Source organism: Magnolia sinica, chromosome 16 (assembly GCF_029962835.1).
Source record: "Magnolia sinica isolate HGM2019 chromosome 16, MsV1, whole genome shotgun sequence".
NCBI classification, from domain to species: Eukaryota; Viridiplantae; Streptophyta; class Magnoliopsida; order Magnoliales; family Magnoliaceae; genus Magnolia; species Magnolia sinica.
The window spans coordinates 66,118,280-66,143,462 of NC_080588.1; the positions used below are offsets into that span (position 1 = coordinate 66,118,280).

At 44.1% G+C, this 25,183-nt stretch overlaps 1 protein-coding gene across 2 annotated transcripts; it reads left to right on the forward strand.

Annotated features, from left to right (window-relative positions):
* Positions 1-289: 289 nt before the first annotated feature.
* Positions 290-13,245, forward strand: LOC131228751 (oligopeptide transporter 4-like). 2 transcript variants are annotated; one of them, XM_058224612.1, is made up of 7 exons: positions 290-844; positions 3,230-3,327; positions 9,277-9,840; positions 10,754-11,006; positions 11,334-11,516; positions 12,086-12,724; positions 12,905-13,245. In XM_058224612.1, exons 1-6 carry the CDS (start codon positions 332-334, stop codon positions 12,698-12,700), a joined length of 2,226 nt encoding a protein of 741 aa, XP_058080595.1. In that variant the 5' UTR covers positions 290-331; the 3' UTR covers positions 12,701-12,724; positions 12,905-13,245. The 2 variants fall into 2 exon arrangements, with proteins under 2 accessions (XP_058080595.1, XP_058080594.1); XM_058224611.1 differs by having other exon boundaries at positions 12,086-13,245.
* Positions 13,246-25,183: the final 11,938 nt, after the last annotated feature.

Sequence of the window (25,183 nt, forward strand, 5' to 3'; positions counted from 1 at the left end):
GTTTGCCCATTGATGGAAGGTCAGGAAGAGAACAGGAACGCAGTTCAACAGGTCTCTGACACGTATTCCGTCCTCTCACACGAACGGCCTCTCAGTAAATCATTCTTCCGCTGGCCAGTCCCAGACATGCAATCCGCTTCCCACGCGGAAGTCTCTTTAGCAGCACGTGCGATTGGATATGGCCCCGGACCCGAGCCACACGTGTGGACTTATCTAAACCCATATATACTCGTCAGTCGTCACTTCCACCTCCGACACACACACACACACACACACTCTCTCTCTCTCTCTCTCTCTCTCTCTCTCTCTCTTTCTCTCTCTCTCTCTCGCGATGGGAACTGCGGCAATCGAGTCTCCGATCAAAAAACCCGATCAAGAAGAGTACGGAGACGAAGATGAAATCTCACCCGTCGAACAGGTGCGACTGACGGTGACGAACACGGACGACCCTTCACTGCCGGTGTGGACCTTCCGTATGTGGTCCCTGGGGGTGCTATCCTGCGCCCTCATGTCCTTCCTCAACCAGTTCTTCTCCTACCGTACGGAGCCTCTCATCATAACTCAGATCTCTGTCCAGGTGGCCTCCCTACCGGCGGGGCACTTCCTGGCGTCGGTCCTGCCGCGGAAGCGGTTCAGATTGCCGGGATTCGGGACGAGGGAGTTCTCGTTGAATCCTGGGCCGTTCAACATGAAGGAGCATGTGCTGATATCGATATTCGCGAATGCGGGATACGCGTTTGGGAATGGAGCGGCGTATGCGGTTGGGATCGTGAATATCATAAAGGCTTTCTATGGGAGGAACATCTCCTTCTTGGCCAGCTGGATCCTTATTATTACTACGCAGGTACTCTCTCCCTGAGTGTGATTTGCTAATGTGCGCCGGGGGATGCTGAATCCCTTTTGTTACTGTGCCGCTCTCGCTGTCACTAGCTAATGTGCGCCCGCCGAGCTGAATCATTTGTGATCACTCATTACTCACCTCTCTCTCGCTCTCTCTCTCTCTCTCTCTCTCTCTGAATGATTCTCTAATGGCCGGCGGGCGAGCTGAATCAGTGTTTTTTTTTTTTACTCCGCAGCTCTCGCCGCGTGATTCGCTAATGTACGCTGGACGAGTTTAACCATTGTGATTACGATGCTGTCTGCGCGATTTGCTAATTTGCGCGGGGCGAGCTGAATCCTTAATATTTCTTGGCAGATCTCTGCATGATTTGCTAATGTGCACCGAGCGAGCTGAATCCTTGCAGATAATACGCAGCTCTCTGCGTGATTTGCTAATATGCGCCGCTTAAGCTCTCTCCTTGTCCTTCGATTTTACTCATATTTGGTCCGTATCCTTCCGAATTTTTCTGACGTGCGCCGCTCTCTGGCTTTTGTTCTTCCTTTCTGGAGGTCTCTTTCTCTGGTTGCTAGATATTCAATCGAGTTTCGGGGTTTCGCTGTCCGGCGTGGCATAGCACCTGCCTCTCCCGTTCTCTCTTTTGTTTTGCTAACACGAGCCCCGTACTTTGTGTCTTCTGCCCCTTTTTCATGTTTCTGTTGCTTTCGGTGCCTCCGAAGCGCAAGGCCATCTCTCTCTGGGATTTGCTAACGTGCGCCGCTTTGGATCTCTCTACTCATTTGGTCGTTAATTATTCTGGAATTCGATAACGTGCATCGTTCTCTTAATTTTGTTCCTTCTCGCTCGATCTTCTATCGAGGTTACGCCCCGTTCTCCGAGGTTTTCTTATCGGTTTCTCGAACCTGTGCCGAATCATCAAATCGATATGCCTTTTTTACTACGTTTCACGGCATCATGGGTTGCGTTCCTTGCGATACGTTGATTTCGTACCGAGTTTTGTCTTTTCCACATAGGATTTCTAGATCTAGGATTTCTAGATCTGGAAACGGATTGGCTACTCCCCTGCCACCAGCTCCGTGGCTGGTGGTCGGTGCTCTGTGGGCCCCGCCATGATGTATGTGTTTCATCCATTCCGTTCATCCAGTTTTATATATCATTTTATATCTTGATCCCAAAAATGAGAGAGATATAAATCTCAGTTGGACCACACCACATGAAAACAATAGTGATTGGATATCGACTATTAAAATCCTCCTAAGGCCCACTATAATTTTTATTTGACATCAAATCTGTTGATTAGGTCATACAGGCCCAGATGAAGAGAAAAAAGCAAAGATCATCTTGATCCAAAACTTTTATGGCCCCTAAAATATTTTTAATGGTCGACCCTCATTCAACACTGTTTCCTGTAATGTGGTCCACTTGAGATTTGGATATATCTCATTTTTGGGCTCTTACCGTTAAATGATCTTTAAAAATAGATGGGCGGCATGGATGAAACACATACATCATGGTGGGGCTCACATAGCACCGACCACCAGCCATGGGATGGTGTCAGGGGGAGTAGCCAATCCGTTTCCGATAGATCTCGGGTTTCGATATCGGGGCCGTTTACCGACGCCTTGGTTACCCATTTCCTGTTCGACGCGGATTGCGTCCTTCCCCCGCCCGGACGGTAATTCAGTCCGGGCAGGACCCTGTGGGGCCCACCGTGACGTACCTTTTTTTTAATCCACGCCGTTCATCGTTTTCCTCGTATCATTTAAAACATTATGCAAAAAAAGAGGCAGGTCCAGGGCTCAAGTGAACCACAAAGTGGGGATTGAACATCCACCATTAAAAATTTCTTGGGAGCGGGAGAAGTTTCGGATCATATTTGTGTTTTCACTCAATCAACGTCTACATGATCTTATGAAAAGGTTGGATGGTAAATAAACATCACGGTGGCTCTTAGAAAGGTTTCAACAGTGAGTGTCATTATCACTGTAGCTTTCTTTGGTTTTGTCCACTGGATCTTTGGAACTGCCTAATTTTTAGGAGCAAACTTTAAAATGATACGAGAAAAGCAATGAACGGCGTGGATAAAAAACTTACATCACGGTGGGCCCCACAGAGCCCTGCCCGGATTACCGTCCGGGCGGGGGTAGGACGCAATCCGCGTCCTTTCCTTACCGTCGCTAACGTGCGCCGGTTTATGTTTTCTGCTTTTTTTTGCGTGCTCTGCTAAAATCCGCTGGCCTGAAATTCACGTGGAGACGAGAGAGTTCCCTTGCTTCTGTGTCTATCTACTGGTTTCGTCTCTTTGTTTGATTGTTGGGCTATTTCATTTTTATGTCTTTCTTTTCTCCGTTCTCGTTGAAGGCCTGATGTTAACGTGCGCCCACGGTGCAGGTGCTGGGGTACGGCTGGGCGGGACTGCTGCGGAAGTATGTGGTGGAGCCGGCCCACATGTGGTGGCCCAGTACTCTCGTTCAAGTGTCGCTATTCCGGTACGTTATAACCAGAAAATTTTTATACTCTGGCAGAGGGTGATGGATAATACGCAGCTACTTACAAATTACTTTAAGATTGCATACGTGGAATACACGTAGTCAAATTAAACGGTTCAAATTAGATGTATCATGAACAAACAATAAAGCTTACCTGACTATCGGATTGGTGCACATTCAGTGGACGGTTAAAAATGAAAAATATCCAACGGTCCTATTTCTACCAACAAGTGTCCACGAATCAGAGGATATGATTGTTCAACCAAGCTGATCTTTAGATAATGATCTGGATACAGTGGCCTGCACAATATAGACGGTTTGATTTGAGTTAGTATATGCCTCGTGTACAATTTATAAGTGCCTGCGTACCAAGCGTCATATGCAGCCGGAGTATCATATAACTCCTCTTTCTATTTCATGCGTTGGAATCCTACGATAGTTCACAACCATTGAAAAGCGCCTTCCCATCCGCGCATCATAGTTATACGGAAATGTAGATCGTCCAAATACTTATTAAATTGTGGCAAATAAAGAAAAAAAGATGAAGTAATATTGACTGTCTGATTTTGCAATTAGAATTTGGACCGTCACGATTTAAGTTTAACCATCTATTTGAAATCCATCAAATCGACGGTTTGGATTTCTTGTGTGATTTTATAGGCCTCTCCCGATGTAACGGTATAGATAGCCGTCCATGGGTCCAAGTCCGAGGATAATGGGTCGCCACCCCTTCTGGTGACCCTGCACCGTGCAGCTAGCTGTGGAAAAGGTCCATGGCCCCCATGAATGATGCATGTGCTTTACCCATGCTCATCCATTTTGCCAGCTCATTTGTTGGTTCAGGCACTAAAATGAGGTAGATCCAGAACTAATGGACCACACCCAAGAAAATAGTGGGAATCGATTGCCTACAGTCTAGAACTTATCAGGCCGCCGAAATGTTTTATTTATTTATTATTATTATTTTTTTTACACGCACACACACACCCCCACACACTCACGCTAGTGGAATTTCACCACCTATGGGTACTCAAACCCTTGACCGGGTGTTGAAACTCCCGAGAGTCCACCACCCGAGCATGAGTGAGGACACCCGAGAAATGTTTATTTGTCATCCAACTTGTTTATAAAGTCAAGTAATTCTGATGAAGAGAGAATACAAATATCTGCTTGATCCAAAGCTTCGGTTGCCCCTTAAAAGTTTTCATTAAAAGGCATTGAATCCCCACCCTGGTGCGGTCAAATTGAGCCTCGGATGTGGCTCATTTTTGTGCTCATGCCCTAAAATGATCCGGCAAAATAGAAGGACGCATGCATAACACACACATATATCATGGTGGGCCCACAAAACTTTCCAGAAGCTATTGTATGGGGTCACCGGCAATCCGCATCCATCTCCGGAACGTTGGTGAACTATCCGAAGAGTAGTCTGTCAATGGGTCGTTTGTTGATCGGTTGGAGAATGAAAGAGACAGTTTCGGTGCCGTGAAATTTTTATCGGGAAATTCTCTTGCGTTGGTTAAAAAACGCAAAGACTACTGTCCGTCATGTGAACGAGATCCCAACCGATTCGTTTGGTGGGCTACGCAGAGCTCAAAAACGTCACGGAACGTTTGATCACCGAACTGACTTTTGACGTTTTTTTAGGGGATCTTTTGGTTTCTACCTGCAGCCGTCCAATCAAATGGTTAGCTTACGATCGTTGATCAATGCAAATTTGCGGCACTTTATGTGGTGTGGGGCCCACCTGATTATCAATCAGTGACTCGACTGCATTTTGACGTATTACTTTTCGAGTATTTCTTTTTAGGAAGGTAGGATTGGAAGTTGCATTTTCTCGAGTAGTTTAAAGGGGGCCTCTGCCCACGTGCAAGAGTGTACCAACTTTCACGCTGTCATCGCCAACCTTTTGACTCTTTGAGCTTGATTTGCCTCTGTCGTGACTCACGATCTCAGCATGTGTTGCTCGCTAGGACCTACATACTGAGATTGTCCAAGGATCGGACCCGCTCCTGTTTAGTATTCTATCATTAAAGGCCACCTTAAGAAAATTAGCTTGAACTAATGATTCTGTCCATCAAATCTGCATCTTAAAATTTAGAACTTTGAAAATAATCTTCAATAGCTCAGATTCAACTCAAAACATTAAAGGCCATGATCATCACCAAGGCCTACTTATGGGATCATAGTTTATTTATGAGATTACCTAGGCGTGGACTGCTTGAATCTTTGAATAATCAGACTGTCTCAGCATGTGGGCCCAGAGGGGCGACGCATGAGTTTGAGTCAGGCACTTAGAAATGAGCAAGCTTATTTGATTATCTCACCATGGTATTTGTGGAAATTTATTGGATGGTTAAAAATAAAAATTATCCGACAAATAAGTGTCCATGGATAAGTGGTTAGGATTGTTCAACCAATCGGACTTTAGGGCCGTGATCTAGCTTCTTCCACACTTTATTCAGTTCAATTGAGTTACGGATGTAGCGTGTTCAATTTCTGAGAGCCTGCATATCTGGCAGCCTACTTTGTCGAGTATCAAATAACAACCCTTGTATATTTATATGTTTGCAATGGTAAAAGATTTTGATGCTTTCACACTCTTGCGGAATGACATTTTTAGATGTTGGTATTGTTTGTATAGACACATACAGCTGGCAGGATAGCCTGGTTCACTGTACAGCAGTATGGTAGATAGAAGCATATATATGCTAATTTTACACATTCCTCTTGTGCGTGTGTCTATATATATGTGTGTGTGTGTGGGGTCCATACATTATGTGTGTCCCACTTGGATGAGGGGTCACACTAAGTTTGAGATGCATGCAAATTTTAGGTGGGCCCCACCAAGTACTTTTAGATGTTTTAGGCATGCCTTTGACATGATATTAGATGGTATGACCCACCTAGTTCCTTATAGGGTTGATTTTCGGGATATCCATAGTTTAAAGGGACAGATCAAATGCAGGGTAATGGTTCTATGCGGTTGAGCTCATGGAAACTTTCCATGAGGTTGAGCTGTGTGGGCCCCACCGTGATGCGTGTTGAAAATCAACACCATGAATTTGATGGGTCCTCTTTAAATTATGGGATATCCCAAAAATCAGCCGTGCAATGAACTCAGGTGGGCCATACCATCTAAACTCATGTCAAGGCATGCCTAAAACATATAAAAGTACTTGGTGGTTTGGACCTAAAATTTGGATGCATTTGAAACTTGGTGTGACCCTTCATCCAAGTGGGACACACATAATGGATGGACTGGATTTGTGAACCACATCTCGGTGGGCCCAGCAAATGATTGTGAATGTTTTAATGGGAGGATAACCCCTCTCAACTTTTGCATGTGGTGTGGCCCACAAAAGTCCTGGATTGACTTGATTTTTAAGCCCGAGGCCCACCATGGAATGGTGCATCTGACTGATGGGGTAGATGTTTGACACATATCACGGTGGGGCCCACACAGCTCAACCTCATGGGAAGTTCCCATGAGCTCGATCGCATGGAACCATTTCCACTATATATATATCTATAGATATATATATATATATATATATATATATATATATATATATATATATATATATAGTTCAATGGAATAGAGACAGTTTTCCATAATAGTTCCTATAGTTATTATGGTATCAGAGTTATAGGTTTATCTGGTGACCAGCAGATTAGAGGTTCCCGCACGCTTTCTCAACACTACTATGATAAGTTCCCATCTCTTGAGCTGTGTAACAAGTGATGGTTAAAATGTTGGTATTCACCATTGCATGAGGTTCCCCTCTATTGAGGAGTGTAACAAAGGGTGGACCGTTCCAAAGCATGTCCAAATCCAGGCCATGAGACTAAGACCTGAGTCCATGTCCCATCCAGTCCGTGACTAAGCAATCGGCCGGGCTGGGTCCACATCCAGAGTTAAATCACCTATAGCCGGTCGCAAAGATCACCTGAGGAAGAAGCAGGGCTATCCACTCTTATCAATGGACACCCAAAGGTTGATCTTTATGGCTGGGCCTGTCTTCCTAGGTGAGATGTCCCACACTTGTGACACGATTGGCAAAAGGAGGTAGGATGCTGCTGGCTGTAGGTGATCGTTTCAGAAAGTTGGTAGGACCAGTGATCATTTCTGAAAGATGTCCCACACAGTCAAAGCTTATGCATACAAAGCATAGATGTCCTACACGGTCAAAGCATAGCTTTGTATGGGGCATAGTTGGTAAGAGTTGGGCTTTTTACAACTTTCAAGGATTACCCTTGAAAGATAAATGCTTTGTCTGCATCGAACTTCGACCGTGCAGGACACCGTTTCTGCAGAAACTTTTTAAAATCTTTCAGTTGACCAAGTTGCTAGGACCAGTGATTCAAATATTGGTATCAACGTTGGGAAATGGTGGAATTTTTCAATAAAACTTCAAGATGTGGTGAAAGAATGTGATTACATACTTAAAATTCAAAAGGTGACAGAAAAAGTATATACAATGAATTTCCTTTGTATGGAATCCTAAACTATGCAATGTTTGATAAAAGTATATAAACAGATTCCCCCAAGCAAATTTGTGAGAAAATGAAATTGTATAAGGTTTTTGGTTTTTTTTTTTTTAATTTTCAATTCTTTTTGAATTTCCACTAGGAAATATATCGCAATGTATCACTTTTGAATTTTCCACCAGGAAGAGTATATTGCAATGTGTTGCGTGTACCGGTGAAACATGAGAATTTTATGGAGGGTTTTTGGCAAAATACCACTGTATTAGGGGAATTGAATAACTTTCCCCATATATCATACTATATCGGCCAATACTATCAATATTTAAGTCATTGGGTAGAACTAGCAGTTTCACCAATATGTCGTGGTATAGCAGCCTTTTACATGATAGGCATTCAAGCAAGAGGCTGCAGGTTCCTAAGTTTTTGTAAGCTTATTTTAAGAGCTAGTTATCTGCGTGTAAAAAGTTATTCACTTTTGTGTTAATTCACATGAATATCATTTGCTTATACACTATTGCTTGTGTGGGGCCACCAAATGGCATGGATGCCATCCAAACCATGCATTAAGTGATCCCAAGCCTATCCAATATATAATTAAGTGGGCCCTACCATAGAAAGCAATTGACATCTAAAAAACCTCCACATTTACATGGTGGTCCATGTGATGGTTGGATCGACCTGATTTTGGCCTTCCAACTTTCACGGTGGGGCAACCCTGCTGGACAGATGATTCTGTACACACACTATGGTCCGCCATGATCAAGCTTGTAGAATAAGCTTATCCTGACAGGGCTCAAAAAAGGTCATGCTACTTTTTTTTTTTTCTTTTCTTTTCTTTTCTTTTCTTTTTAACTAACCAGCTTCCATAATCAACGAATATGCTGGATAATTCCTTTAAAAAATAAGGATATGACTCAAAGGAGGCATACTTACTCTACCCACTCCTCACATGTGAGATTTGGTTTGCCCAATGGGTGGATTCCATTGCGTAAGTGTCCTGGCCTGAGAATTTAGCCAATCAACGAATCAGATAGGCTCCCATGCATGTATCAGATGCACTAGTATGGTTGGATGGCTGTTTTCTTAGACCACCGAACACACAATGAAGCCTGCCATATGGATGGCTTGGATCTCCCATCTGTTCCAGGCCGGCATGTCTCGCAGTTTCTAGTCCAGAAAAGTAGAATTAGTAAAATCTCTGCTCAGAATAGTAATAGCTAGTGCTTTATAGTATCCTGATTAAATACCTGATCAGATAATGGGGCCTACCACCCAATAAGAAGCTGGAGGCCCTCTACTTTTTAACTCTTCTTTTCTAGGCTTGACCCATGTCTGAACTTGAGAGGTCCCACGGCACATATTGCATACACACCTTCATCAATACACACACTGTATACTGGACAACTCAATAGTTATGAGGATACCAACGGCTAATCCGGATTCAATTTGAATTTTCAGGGCCTTACACGAGAAGGAGGAGCAGCGCATGTCGCGCGCAAAGTTCTTCCTCATCGCCCTCATCTGCAGCTTCTGTTGGTACGTGATGCCTGGTTACCTCTTCCCGACCCTGACGAACATCTCATGGCTCTGCTGGGCCTTCTCCAAGTCGGTCACCGCCCAGCAGCTAGGATCTGGAATGCGGGGCCTGGGCCTCGGTGCATTCACGCTCGACTGGTCCGCAGTCGCCGCCTTCATGTTCAGTCCTCTGACTTACCCCTTCTTTGCCATTGCCAATGTCTACATTGGCTTCGTTTTGATAGTATACATTGCGATCCCTGTGGCTTATTGGGCACTCGACCTGTACAACGCAAAGACATTTCCGTTGTTCTCGTCGCACTTGTTCACCGCCACCGGCCAAGATTATAACATATCAGCTATAGTCAACAACAAATTCGAGATAAATATGCCTGCATACAATGATCAGGGACGGATTCATCTGAGCATGTTCTTCGCTCTGACTTACGGGTTCGGTTTTGCCACCATCGCATCCACGCTTACACATGTTGCCCTTTTTAATGGAAGGTTTGTGGTTGATTTTAATTATTATTATTATTATTATTATTATAGTTGTTGTGGGATGCAAATGCTCTGCTTGAATTCAGGATGGGAGCTGATTACTTGGGTTTTACCATTGATGGAAGGATTTCTTCCATTTATTCTTTCCTCCTGACAGGTGGTTGAGTCTGGTGACCTTTGCCTAATGAACTTCTAACTGCTGTAAAACGTACTAAATTTCCATCCTACCTTTGGTTTTGGTTGTCCAAATTGTATACTTCAAACTTTAGTTGAGAGATAGAGTCAGTTTAGGTAGTGTTTGGAAGAACCTAAACTAACTTTTGTTTGAATCAATTGGTGGCATGACTTCATTTTTAGCTGAGGAAGGCTGGGGATTGTGCTAAATAAATAAATAAAAGAAACTCAAATGGTTGGATCATCTTCTCTGCTTTCCTATCCCATAGGTAAAATTTACTTCGTTACTACTTGAAAGGAACTTAACCAAAAATAAAAAATAAAAAAAGAAAGAAAAGAAAAGAAAAGAATTTCTTAAGGTGGAAAACACAAGAGAAACCAGAAACAGAACTATAAGAAAATGCCTGGAAAACCTAAAAATGAGTGACCCCCTCATCACTTTAACTCACACAGGAGACTGTCCCAGAGAATTACAACAAGAAGGGTAATTGAAAGGCTGATGTCATACTTCCAGACATGCCTTTATGCTTTATAATAGAAGAGAGTCAAGAGAAGGACAAACCTTAGCCACTAAACCACCCATTTTTACACACACACACACACACACACACACACACACACACACACACACACACGAGTAAATAAATAAATAAAGAAAGTTTTTGAGCTCTGCTTCTCAGCAATTTCTTACAGTATTAACAGTTGTGTGTGAAATTCTACTATAAAATGAAGTTCATACATGCAGGGAGGTGTATGAACGTTTTCGAGCTTCCTATAAAGGCAAGGAAGACATCCACACCAGGTTGATGAGGAAGTACAAGGACATACCGGAATGGTGGTTCTACCTGTTGCTGGTGGTGACTGTTGGAATCTCTCTTATCATGTGCACTGTCCTGAAAGACCAGGTTCAATTGCCATGGTGGGGTCTCCTGTTGGCCTGTGCCATCGCCTTTGTTTTCACTCTTCCCATCAGCATTATAACTGCCACTACAAATCAGGTACAGAGAGTCATATCCTCTTTCCCTCTCTTTCTTTTATTCCATTTGCACCCAAAAACCAAACCAGGCCTATGTTGGAGGTGCCTTCAATAGTGTATCAAAAAAACCTCAAGATCGCAAAAGAGGACTTGAATAGCTGATGCTACAGCAATTTATATTATCACAACAATATCCTAAAGTTCTAATATATGTCAATATTTAAAAGATAATTCTGACATTTCATTTATTGCCATAAATTCCAGTGCATGAATGTGTCACAAAGGAGTCCTTAAAAATACCAGGATAGTTTTGGATGCTCTTATATTTATTGGTACCTTCAATTTTCAGACGCCAGGGCTGAACATCATCACAGAATACATCATGGGTTTGATACTACCAGGAAGGCCAATAGCCAATGTCTGCTTCAAAGTGTATGGGTATATGAGCATGACACAGGCCATCGCCTTCCTTTCTGATTTCAAGCTTGGACACTACATGAAGATCCCACCAAGATCAATGTTCTTAGTTCAGGTATTTTTTTCCTCCATTCAACCTTCAATAAAAGACTATAAGGCACTTAGAAAAGAAACAGGGGAATCAAGTAGAGAATTTTAAGATGCTCATATGGTAAACCTTACTTTTGGATCAGCAGTTGAGCATTTGAATAATGGTTGCCAACATGAATTTAGTAAATTGTAAGTAACAGCTAGCTATGATTTGAGAAATAATGAAGGCCAGTGTATATTACTTATCCAACTTGTGCCAGTGTTTGTGTGAGGACTGGCCATTCATCATGTAGGCCCCACCATGTATATGCTGTGGCCCGAAAATCAGGCTACTCTGCTCATCATGTGGGCCTCATTCATTTGGATGGTAAAAAGGAATAGATGAACAGTCCACATTTCACCTCTGTATGTGCCCTCCTGATGAATGGCATTGGTTTCACTCAGAGACAAAAGGTCCACATTTTTTATGTGTTATCCTATAGTATCTGTAATAAATGTATAAGAACTAAACCAGTTAAATTACATGTTTGCAAGTATTTTGCATTGGGTCTCTCCTTTTTGTTATTTCAATTTCTACTTGGTCTTTTCTATCAGTTCGTCGGCACCATTATAGCTGGAACAATCAATCTCTCAGTGGCAATGTGGCTGCTCAACTCTATTGAGAACATATGCCACGATGAACTCCTGTCCCCAAACAGTCCTTGGACATGCCCGGGTGACCGTGTCTTCTTTGACGCATCTGTTATCTGGGGTCTAGTGGGACCCAAACGGATATTTGGCTCTCTCGGAAACTATGCTGCCCTCAACTGGTTCTTCCTTGGTGGTGCACTGGGGCCATTTTTTGTATGGCTCTTACATAAAGCATTCCCCAAGCAGACTTGGATCCCACTGATAAATCTGCCCATCCTTTTGGGAGCGACGGCCTACATGCCGCCAGCAACTGCATTGAACTACAACTCGTGGGCCTTGGTTGGAACAATATTCAACTTCTTCATTTTCAGGTATCAGAAGAAATGGTGGCAGAGATACAACTACGTTCTTTCGGCAGCGCTGGATGCTGGCGTGGCATTCATGGGTGTGCTTCTATACTTTACTTTGACCATGGAGAACCGAAGTGTGGTTTGGTGGGGTACAGGTGGTGAGCATTGTGATCTTGCCAAGTGTCCTACAGCCAAAGGGATACAGGTTGATGGGTGTCCAGCTTTCTGACTTCTCTCTCAATATGTTTGCATGGTGAGGCTATACCTTTTTACGGTAGCATTTTTAGGCTGCGTTTGGATGCGGTATTAAATTGCAATGATGTCTTGAAATGCTAAGGTGACTGCAGTTTGGTCACTTCCTATCTATTTTACTAATTACTGCAATTCAATTCAATAGAGCATTGCATCCAAACGCCGACTTGGTTCTTTTCAGGCTTCACTACTTGAAAGAAAATACAAGGCCTTGAGATTGGCGTTGTTGTAGAAAAACAAAGAGAGAGAAGGTGGTTGATACATGTGGTTTGGAAGTGAAAAGAGAAAGCTGGGAGGATGTTAGATGTTTGATAAATGGGGTTGAAAAGATCAAAGTCTTATCTTTGAATCTATGTACTGCACGTTGTTATATATTGGAAAGATCAAAGTCTTATCTTTGTATCTATGTACTGCACGTTGTTATATATTGGAAAGATCAAAGTCTTATCTTTGTATCCATGTACTGCACGTTGTTATACATTGGACAGCTCAGATCAAAATGAAATCAGTGCTGTTCTTTTATGATGATTCTTTGTTTGTTTGGAGTCCGCACTAAGAGGCAATTGCTAGTGTGTCCAGCTATGTTTACCCCTATGACAAATCGTATTCACCGCAGGTGCTAACGCAGGGGAGGATGTGATGAGGTCGATCACTGTCTTCCTCGGTCAATAAATACCTTGAATTCGTAAGATGCTCTTGAATCCACGGTAAAAAAAATCTCAAACTCATGAGAAGAAATAGAATTTCTAAGATTTTTTTATTATTTTTTTTAATTGATAGATTTGACTGAATAATAAAAACGAGTTTAAGATCCTTTAAATAACCCTAAACAATTCCTAAAAATGTTATCAAAGAGTTCTAATTAAATAATGAAACGAATTCCGAAAAAATGTGTAAATTTTTGTTGTTTGCCGTCCTATCAAGTCGACAAGTTGAAGCAACAAAAAAGTGTCCACAGATTTAAATCAGAAATTCTATGATTTTTGACCTGAGGACTATCTGTCGACCTATCGAACTAGATTTCGAACTGTCTAAACTGACAGAAATTAGCTAGCAAGCAATCTAGAACAATATTTTGACCTGTCTAAACTAATAGAAATCGGCGAGCAAGCAATTTGAAATTTCTAGTAGAATTTCAATCGGTCAACCCCAAAAGTTGACCGGTCGAACTATGATAAAATATTGTCGATTTCTCCTCGGGATTTTTTCAATCTATGTGCATTAGGGACATTCTTGATTCATGTCCTACATTAGATCCCTCCACTTGAAAAAAATTGGTCCTTGAGTTTTGTTTTCGATACGTGATCAACTTTTTCAAGTTCTTTAATGGAATTAGTTTACAATACATATTGTTGAGGGTCAAATATTGCATATTAGACCTCAGTTATTACCTGATTTTACGAACATAATACTGTTTAATGACCTATTTTAATCGTGTTTGTGTTGTAAGGTGAAATTAGGAGCTTGGACTGAAAAATGATACTAAAAGCATGGATTTAACGCTCTGAAGTCACCAAGACAAGGGACGGAATCCAGGGGACTAAGATCGAAGAATTTACATGTCAAAGATCTGAGAAAATCAAGTGATTGGGTTTAAACGGGCCTAAAAGTCGTCCAGAATGCAAGATCACAAGATTCTCACCATTCATTCAGCTCGAAACTTTATATCTGGCCTGAAGACCATAATTAACCGTACACGTCGAATTTCAGCCATTGGATCCTTGTGGAAGTGGCCCAACGGATAGATCAGCCACCAAATCTTTGATTTGAGGCTCACCTGATATCTGGATACACTTCAATTTTAGTTTCAACCTCTTAAATGAGGTAGCAAAACGAATGGATGAAGAGTATGTCTCATATACATCACGATGGGACCCACCAGGAGGGTGTGTGTATGCACAGCACACGTGCACACGTCGTGCACCGCATTGCACAAAGTCGGTAAGCGTGCGCTAACCGACTCAAATCTCTCCTTGCGCCAAGACGTCCGATGGACTCATGCCCGACCGACCGGTTGATCTCAGTGGGCCCCACCTGTCATCCATTTGGACGATCAGGACCGTCCATTGCATCCATAGGGTGGGGCAGACCATGGCCATGGTGGCCTTTTGGCCCTATACGCACCTACACACATGGATTGCCAGAAAACGGTTGGACAATCTGAGGTGTTCATTAGACGTCCAGACCAGGGACGACCCCAACCATGGAGAGAAAATGGATTTTTTGATGATCTTATTGCCAAAAACACGTTCCAAACGCAAGACCGTTTCACGGTTTCGCTGCGCACGCGGTTGTTGCTGCGTAAACACCACAGCTGTGAATTCTCTCCTTACGCACGCCGCCAGCCGACTTTCCATGGCTATAAAAGGAGAAAAGAAGAGAGAGAAGACTATCCAAGGCAGCCGTGGAGGCAGGACGTGGGAAGAAAGAGAGAGAGAGAAGGAGAGCCGTGGAACAAGCCATCTTCATTGAGTTTTTCCTTCCTCTTCTTCTTTAGTTTCTTCTTTCCTATTAGAGTTTTGTAAGATCTTTAGTTTGATCATGGCTATGATCAGCTAAACCTCTTAGATAGGGCTAAGAGGGGAAGCTTGTAGCGTGATGGATGGTTTTCTATACTTTGATTCATACTTTAGTTGAACTTTCTTTTGATTATAGTTAGATATTAAGGAATGCTTTCAGTTTTTAATGGTTTGACGTGACTTAAATTACAATGGATCTGCGATAGCTTTGAGCATGTTCTTAACATTATAGGGTTTGTAAATTTGGGAACCCTGTTGTTCACTATCGTCTCCTGGGCATAGTTGGATGACAGAATCCTTCCTAACATACATCCCTTCGATTGGATGTGTATTGGCTAAATTCTGTTGTTTGCTTTGTCTCATAGGCATAGTTTTGTGATGAAATCAATTCTAATTCTCATACCTATCTTCTCTTGAAAACTGGATCAAAGGAAGTTCATATTTGAATTTTAATGGAATATCTTCCAACTGGATGAAGATGGGACTCTGAATTTAGTTGCGCTTATGAATCAAGCATAGATTTCCCTGATCTCTACAAGTGGATCCTTGGCACCTTAGTTTCTCACATTTGAATTTCACAAGTTTTAGATTAAGATTTCACAATTCTTCTCTTACATTCACTTGATTTAGATTACATCTTCGCCTAGTTCTAGTTCAAGTTACTTTCAGATTTCGTACAAGGTTCCCTGTGGATTCAACCTCGGTCTTACCGAGATTATTACTACATCACAACCTTATACTTGGGGTGTGAACACATATTCAACTTCGAGTGCCGACATTTATTAATATCTTCCTTGTACTTTGCAATAGGCTTCTCTGATATATCATGGACATTGACATAAATAGTTACTACCTGAACTGCCATATTCTTCGCCACAACACTCATTCCTGGTAGTTTAGGCAATGAAAACAAGTTGAGTGCGTGTTTAGGAACTCGAGCATACATAAACTCAAATTGGGCCTGGTTAATAGATTGATTCCTCATATTATTGAAAACAAACTCAACCCGAGAAAGACCAATCTCTTATATAGGGGATAATTCATCAGGAAGTTTGGTGCACACAATCGTCGACTTGATCTCCTGCAACACTGGCTTTACATCTTCTAGAATGTTCACAGACTTCTCATTCACTTCCTTTGCCACTATCACTTTTGTCTCCTCAGAGTATTTGACGAGATCCAGTTCGTTTACGAGATTATGCTCGCCCGCTTTAGAAGTTTTGGGTTGATTTTCCATCTCCACAGGGGCCACATGTACGCTATTAATGAATCTAGCAGCCTATTGCGACTCCGTTTCGACTAGGTCACCCCTTGTAGACAAACAAGGGGATTTCTCTGCATTACCCCTCACCTATCTATCGTCGCCTCTCACTGACAAGCAATGAGATTTCTCTAAATAATCCCTTACCAATCAGCTATCTTTGGTATTGTTGGAGCAATACTTGATCATAATCGCTGGGGAAGAAATGTGTGCACAACAACTGCATCATCGACGACCGCAAGCGAATTGACACCTTCATTTGTCTCATCCGCTTGAGTTGAAGTTGCTCCCATCAAACTGAAGCTCCACCCTTAAACTTCTAAGTCATAAGTCTAACCTTCTTCTCTTTAGATATGTCTACGTAGTTGTAGAAACATTCGACTTTAAGTAGTCAATCAAGGATATGGAGTTGGCCGTTAAAAGTAGGAAGATTGACTTTCATATTGAATTATTGATTCGTCTAACCTACCTGATTATTGCCTTGTTCGGAATGTTGGGGAATCATGTCACTGGATTTCACCTTCTTGGGTGCGATTATATGATTCACTGTCGGCATCGCCCTACGATCAGGGCGATTATGAATTTCTGCGCCTACCAGGGTAGATTATCGCCATGAATACAGAGTTACCTTAAGGCCTCTGTCATGAGATCGATGACAGCCTGCAGCCCTTACATGACTTGCCGATTCTCTCGCTACGCTCCTTTGAAAGCCACCGCCGTTAAAGGAAAATTCACTGGAGCACCATCCGTGGGAATGTTGCCCAACCCACATCAGAAGCTATAGATCCGTGGAGAAAATCTTGCTCTGCTACCAACTGACGTAGAGGAGGATATGATGAGGTCGATCACTGTCTTCCTCGATCGATAAATATCTTGAATCGACAAGATGCTTTTGAATTCACAGGAGAAAATATTGAATCCACGAGAAAAAATAGAATTTTTAAGAATTTCTTTTTTTAAAATTAATAGATTTGATTGAATAATAAAAATGAGTTTAACATCATTTAAATAACCTTAAACAAATTCTAAAAACATAATCAGAGAGTTCTAATCAAATAAGGAAACAAATTCCAAAAAACATGTAAATTTCCACCATCTGTCAACTTGTCAAGTAACCAAAAATTATGTAGATATTTAAACCAAAAATTTTGTGATTTTTGACCCAATCTGTCGACCTGTCAAACTAATTTTGACCTATCAATAAGATTTGTTGACCTGTTGTAGACACCCCACCTATGCTATCATCTTGTAGAGACAAGGACAATCCGGACCATGATCAACAACCCGAACCTGAAGCTCTAATCCAAACCCTAGCTGAACCCGAAACCCTAATCCAAACCCTACCTGAACTTGAAACCCTAATTCAAAAATTTAACCGAACCCGAAACCCTAATCTAAACCATTAGAACCTCCCAAACCTAGCCTGAAATCCTAAATTTAGGACCCATTTGAGCCAAGACAGCCTAGAAATATACCTGGCCGAGCCAAAAACCTGAAAAAAGGACCACCGGACAAACTAGCCTGCCACTCGAGGAGCATACGTTCGGGCCCGGCCCGGGCGGTAGTTGGACTACCGCCGGTGGTACTCCGATTACCTCCGCTCGTCGGATGCGTATGTCCTCCGAGCAACAGCTGGCACAACGTCTGAAAGTCAACTTTCTCTAGGAATTACCCCCCTATCCGATCCTATTTACCATTTTACCAAGCACAAGAGCTAATGAGAGCGCGCCACGTGGCATGTCTCTCTCCTCAACCAATCACCACTTACCACCTCATCTTTTACCTCTCCTAAACCTCACAATTACCACAATGACATTAGAGAAGACTATAAATAGCTCTCTCCTCCTCTCATTTTCAACAACCACAACAACACATCCATATCCAAGAGGAAGAGTGAGAGAGAAAGGGAGGAAGAGAGAGAGAGAGGAAGAGAGTGAAGGAGAGGGATGGAGCTCCCAAGCCTTCGAAGTTCTAATCTTTTAAGTCACCCCCTAGCCTTTCCTCTTGACCTTTTCTAGCCCTTTAGCGTAGCCCAGTTTGGTCCTGGTCTGGTCCATTTGTTAACTTATATAAGTTCAAAGCCAAAGATCCATTTATTTTATACATAATCATGACATTTATTCCCTTCTTAACCCCCTTGCTCTTCTAGATTTCTAGTGAACGTATGCTCCGTGACTTGCCGTACACCGGATCCTGTCACATCAGAAATTTCTAGTATTCTAATCCACTTTTATTACTTCATTTGCATGAGCATCATTACATCCGCCCTCTAGACACGCCGTCAGATGTATGCTCTGTGGCTTGCCGAAATCTTAGATCTGGTCACATCAGAAATCCGCGTGTGTGCATACTCCCATCTCAACCGACACATCCATCATCCCTTGAGATTGTTTTACCACACCAAGTAGAGACCGTACCTTTATATGGGTAGAGAGGGTGCCTAACACCTTCCCTCTTTGTAACCGCGGTCCCTTACTCAGAATCTCTAAAATCATAAATCCGGAGTCAACTTAAAGTGAGAGAGTCTTCGGATTCTCTGACTTCACATATCTTGCAGGTTCTAGCCAACTGCAGGATTCTGAGATTTATTAGCTAGTGGCGACTCCAACATCTACAAATCAGCCTAGTCACCCTGCCAGTAAAACAAAACTTATAAATCAATGTGGGCGTCGATTTCCAGTGTTCACAAAATGGTGACTCTGCTGCTGAAAAACATGCTAGAGCGCACTAGATGAGACCCAACTCGAAAGTGTGTGGCTCTCCAATCTTAAGGGACATGATTACTACATTCATACATAAACCATCAATTAATCTTTGGCTTATACTCGCTTAGGCATCAATTTGAATCATGACCACTCGCTCCTGGGCAACCATGACTTCTCAGGCTACCCATGAAGAAAAGCCGGCGGCTTCGCCAGTTCCTGAACCATCAATATTAGAACCAACACCTATGCCAACACCGACACCAGTACCGATGGCCCAAACAGATTTGCCAGCCACATCAGTCTTGAATGAGATGTCTCAGAACTTCAGGGCGTTACAAGAGTTACTGCTTCGCCTGTTACCAAGTGTAGTACCAATATGCAGGCGACACTGCCTGTCACGCCCCAAACTCGGAAACCGGGCTCACAAAATTCCCGATCGCCGAATCTGGCGCCGATAGCCTTCGTAGAACCCCATTCTCGACTCACAGCGCCCATTCGCCAGGTTCCGATCCTGGGATGCTACAAGGAGGATTTTCAACATCAGTTTGATTCGTAATAAGCATAACCAAAGACATAACCCACAAACACAACCAAAAACATTCATCACATTTCCACTATAATCAAAAACTTAACAGGTACAGTGAGCATAAGGGAAATACAATGAAGATAGACCAAAACTCCAAAAGAAGATCAGCCACGCGTCCAAGCCTCAGCGCTGCTGCGATCCAACGTCACCTGCACGCAACGGTCGTGCATAAGCTTATAGAAAGCTTAGAGGGTGGTGAAAGTGTATGCTCAAGGTGATAATGTAGTTATGCAGTATCAGAGTAATGCGGAACATGCTAAGAGTCCCATTAGCCGTACCAAGGCCATGCGGTGCAAAGAATGATGTCGGCCATACCAAGGCCATGCAATGTAAAATGCAAGTCAAGCATACAAATCCTCATCTAAGTCCACATGTCAATACGGCTCAAATCTGGAATATCACCGGGGTCTAGTACACTCCAAGCCAGATTGCCGCCCCATCGCGCGCAATAAGGTGAGTGGAAAAGACCTCACTATCCGCCTGCCAATATCGGGCTCGGCTCGCCAATAGCGGACCCATTCCTCGAGCTGGTCAGACTCAGCCTAGCATTGCCCCCTACTCTCGGGCGGGTAAGGCCGCACCCCCTTCCAACCGACCACGACACAGTGGAAAGCGCAACCGTCTGGTAATCGGCAATCAGCGCTCATGCATCCACTCGGTCTAGACGTTGGAGCAACCTCCTGGTACCATAAGGGTTTAGGGACTTTCACCCAGGGATATCTATCGCACCCCATGTAGAACAGTATTTCCGGTATCCAATCCTGCCAACCACGATACGTCTGTGGAGGCTACGACCCTGATGTCGTTAGGGCGTACAGTAACCATATCACTCAATGCGAATGCATGAATCACACTATCCAGTCATGCAGCAATCCTACGTGTATCGTGCGCTCATGTAGGGCAACACCCCCTGTAAGGGAGCCCCTAAACAATCTGCCCGAAGGCTATGTTATGATCAGTCATTTCTCATATCAAGCATACGTATGATGCATATGATCATGAATCATGGAATTAAACATATTATATGGGGTGGATGACGTGCATACCGAAAGTGGCCTAGACGGCCTACACATACCACGCATGAGCCTAACAATGGGCCCTAGGGAAAGTCATAATGTGGACATTTAACCACATTATACTTGCAATGTGGACGTCAAACCACCATTGCTCCCAAGGCATAGCTCTGTCATAAACATCATTACATAAATTATGTTAGGATCGTACATTGCAATGGACCTCAGGCACGTCCCATTGGGCCTTAAATACGTCAAATGGGCCGTATCATAGGGCTCATCAAGTGGGCCACATCACTGGGCCGCACTAATGGGCCTTATGTACATTGCAATGAACTATAAACCGTGGGCTTTAGAACGTATCAAATGGGCCTAATCTTATGGGCCTTACATGTGTCAAATGGGCCTCGACAGTTGGGCCCCATATATGCATCAATGGGCCTACTCACATGGGCCTTATATGTATCAAACGGGCCCCGCCAATTGGGCACCATACGTGCATCAAATGGGCCTCAACCCATTAGCCCCATTACATCTTAATGGGCCCCGACCCATTGGGCCCCCAATACATTTAAATGGGCCCGGACCCATGGGCCTTGCATATACATTAAAGTGGGCCTCAAACCTAGCCCATAAGTGAACTAAAAATGGGCCTACCCCCACCTTTATATTATATATGATATAATATATCATATATATACATTACATATAATATTATATATAATATAATATTATATATATATATATATATATAAATATATAAATATACCCACACGCACGCACCACACACACACACGCGAGCACCCACCCACACAGTGGGCTCCACGTACACTGTCCAGCGGACAGTGAAACACATGCATCATTGTGGGCTCCATGTGGGGCCCACCATAAGGTTTAGATGCCATCCAAACCATTGATAAGGTCACATGGGCCCAGTTGAAGGGTGAGAACAAATCTCACCCTGATCCCAAACTTCTGTGGGCCCAGGAAGGGTTTCAAAGGTAAATGTTCAATCCCACTATTTCACACGGTGTGGGCCACCTGAGTCTTGGATCAGGCTGATTTTTGGGGTGGGCCCACGTCAGATAGTGGCCCACCCGATGAACGGGTTAGATGGCACATAAACGCTCAGGTGGGGCCACGGCTAGGGCCGTGGTGGTGCCGATCGCGCCGTCGCCGGACGCTGGCGTGCGCTGGCGGTGCCTGCTGCAACGCTAACAACAGCAGCACTAGCTGCTTCTTCATTTTTTCTTTTTTTTTTGTTGTTTTTCCAATTGAACGTCCAGCGTCCAGAGACGCTGGACGGTCTGCCATACAAGGTGACCTGCTCAGGTGGGCCACCACTGATGAATGGTGTGGGTAGTACACATATAAGGTGGGCCCCACTTAAATAAAATACCTACTACATGGTGGGGTCCATTCGAGCGGGCCACACAACCTTACCATCATACAATAAAATAAAATAAATAAAAAGACATAAAATAAAAAGGGAGAGATAGAGAGTGAGATCGTGTGATGGAGGGACCCCGACACTATGGGCCCTCCCTTGCACTAAATCATACATCAAGCGGGTCCCATTACATGTGGATCCATGAAAGCGAGATCCAACGGTGGAGATCCCTTCTCCACTAAAATAAATGGTCTAGATGACCCTAAACATATAAGGAAATAAACATCATGATGGGGTCCATGGAGAATGGCCCCATCATGGAATGATCATGATGATCCAAGTGGGCCATCGGCCACATCTTAGGGTCCAAAGTGAGATCCAAACCATTGATCGGTTGGCCTCACTTGGTCCATCTTAAAAATATGAAAATCTACCCTATCAAGACACCCACCACTTGATCTTCTTGCTCCCTTGGCTTCCTTAGCTCCTTGTGCTATTCTTTGATGGAGGAAGATGAAAAATAGATGGTTGAGATGAGAGATGAAGGGGTGGGAAAGGTGGGCCACACAAGTAGCTTGGGAGAAATGGGAGAGGGTCTCACGTATGGGTTTTTTTTTTTTGCTTGAAAAAAAATATGAAGGAATAAAGGAGAGAGAGGGAGAGATAAGAGAGAGGGAGAGTAGCTTAGGTAGGTAATAATGAGTTGTAAGAGAGGGTGGCTAGCATTAAATGCTTGTAAGAGGGGTAGGGGTAGGTAGGGTGGCTATAGCTAGGGTAGGGTGGCTATAGCTAGGGTAGGGTGATGTCATCGTTCTCATAATTTCCTAGAGATTAGTGCCACATGGAATAGGTGGGCCCCGCAATACGCGGTCCACGGTCATGATAATGCATAGTCCCCAACTTATGATCTAAGCGTCGGTTTGACGCACAAGACGCGGCGTTGGAACCGCAGCGACGGTGCGGTCGCTATAATACAACTTTCGGATCAAGCCGTCATCGGTGCGCGGAACCTGGCCTAGGATCGTGTGCAAACACCGGATATGGTACGAAGGTTGACGGTATTTGACCGGAAGGACCGCGGAAGCCAACGGAACAGTAAGGATTAGGACACGGGTCTTACAGCTCTCCCCTCCAAATAAAAATTTCGTCCTCGAAATTTAAACAATCAACACAAGAAAACATAAATCATAATAGAGGAGGAAGCAAGGCATCGCCATATAAATATCAGAAACAACATACAACATGCAATCAATCATCAAAGAGATGAGGATAGCGCTCTCGAATCTCAGCCTCACGCTCCCAAGAAGCCTCCTCAACAGAATGGTGACCCCACTGAACCTTCACCAACGGGATGACCTTGGTCCGGAGGACCTGCTCCTTCCGATCAAGGATACGGACTGGCTGCTCAATATAGGAAGCGTCCTCACGAACCTCTAACGGCTGCCAATCGATAACAGGAACGATGTCTGACCCACACTTCCTCAACATGGAGACATGAAAAACGTTGTGGACGCCAGACAACTGAGATGGCAAGGCAAGCCGATAGGCCACGGCGCCAATGCGCCCAGTGATCTCAAAAGGTCCTATAAATCTCTGGACAAGCTTGCCCTTCGCTCCAAATCGAACTATGCCCTTCATGGGCGAGACCTTGAGATACACATGGTCCCCTACATCAAACTCCAAGGGACGACGCCGACGATCAGCAAAACTCTTCTGTCGGCTCTGAGCTGTGCGCATCCTCTGCCTGATGATATCAATAGCCTCTGACGTCTCCTGCACAAGCTCGGGACCTAGGAGACGACGCTCTCCAACCTCGGTCCAACAACTCGGTGATCTGCATGGTCTGCCATATAGTGCCTCAAAAGGAGCCATCTCGATGGTCGCCTGATAGCTGTTATTGTATGAAAACTCAGCCAATCGCAGATGCTCATCCCAGCTACCCCCGAAATCAATCGCGCAGGCCCGAAGCATATCCTCAAGGATCTGGTTGACCCTCTCGGTCTGGCCATCGGTCTGCGGATGGTACGCGGTGCTGAGCTGCAAATTAGAACCCATCGCTCTCTGGAAGCTCCTCCAAAACTGAGACGTGAACCTCGGGTCTCGGTCAGAAACGATCGAGACTGGAATGCCATGCAGTCTCACGATATCCTCGATGAATAATCTAGCAAGCCGGTCCAAAGGCCAAGTCGCACGTATCGCAATAAAATGTGCCGACTTCGTCAGTCGATCAACGACAACCCAGATGTCGTCATGACCGCGCTGAGTCCTCGGCAAGCCCATAATGAAATCGCCGACACGTGCTCCCACTTCCACATCGGGACACTCAACTGCTGCAATAGACAGGGGGTCTCCGATGATCGGCCTTGACACGCCGGCACGTGTCACACTCGGCCACAAAGCGGGCAATCCGGCTCTTCATCCCCGCCCAAAAATACGTCGCCTCATGTCATGGTACATCTTCATCGAGCCAGGATGGATGGAAAACCGCGATCGATGTGCCTCGGCCATAAGATCTCGGCGTAGCTCGGGAATATCCGGAACACATAATCGGCCCTAAAACTAAGTCCACCATCAGAACCGCCAACTGCCGACTCTCAGATGCTGCCTCTACTCGGTGATCCTGTAACGCCTGCCGAGCCTCGATCACCCTTGCGACAAGAGAGGGTTGAATCGGTAGGCTCGATAACTCACATAGAAGACTGCAAGCCAAACTCAAAGTCGTACTCGCTATATCCTCGAGCATCCGCCACTCCCGAATCATCATGTGCACCACCAGGCCTCGTGGCCGACGGTTAGGCATCCGCCACCACGTTCGCCTTACCCGGGTGGTACGGAGATCGAAATCATAGTCCTTCAGAGCTCCATCCACCTCCGCCTCATATTCAACTCAGACTCTGAGAGAAGAGGTACTTCAAGCTCTTATGGTCGAAAAGAGCTCGAACCTAACCCCATAGAGATAGTGTCTCCACACCTTCGATGCGAAGAC

Coding starts and splice junctions, on each gene's coding strand:
- LOC131228751 (XM_058224611.1), top strand. CDS start 332: ATGGGAACTGCGGCAATCGAGTCTCCGATCAAAAAACCCGATCAAGAA. Junction 845..3,229: donor TCCTTATTATTACTACGCAG/GTACTCTCTCCC, acceptor CCCACGGTGCAG/GTGCTGGGGTACGGCTGGGC. Junction 9,841..10,753: donor GTTGCCCTTTTTAATGGAAG/GTTTGTGGTTGA, acceptor TCATACATGCAG/GGAGGTGTATGAACGTTTTC.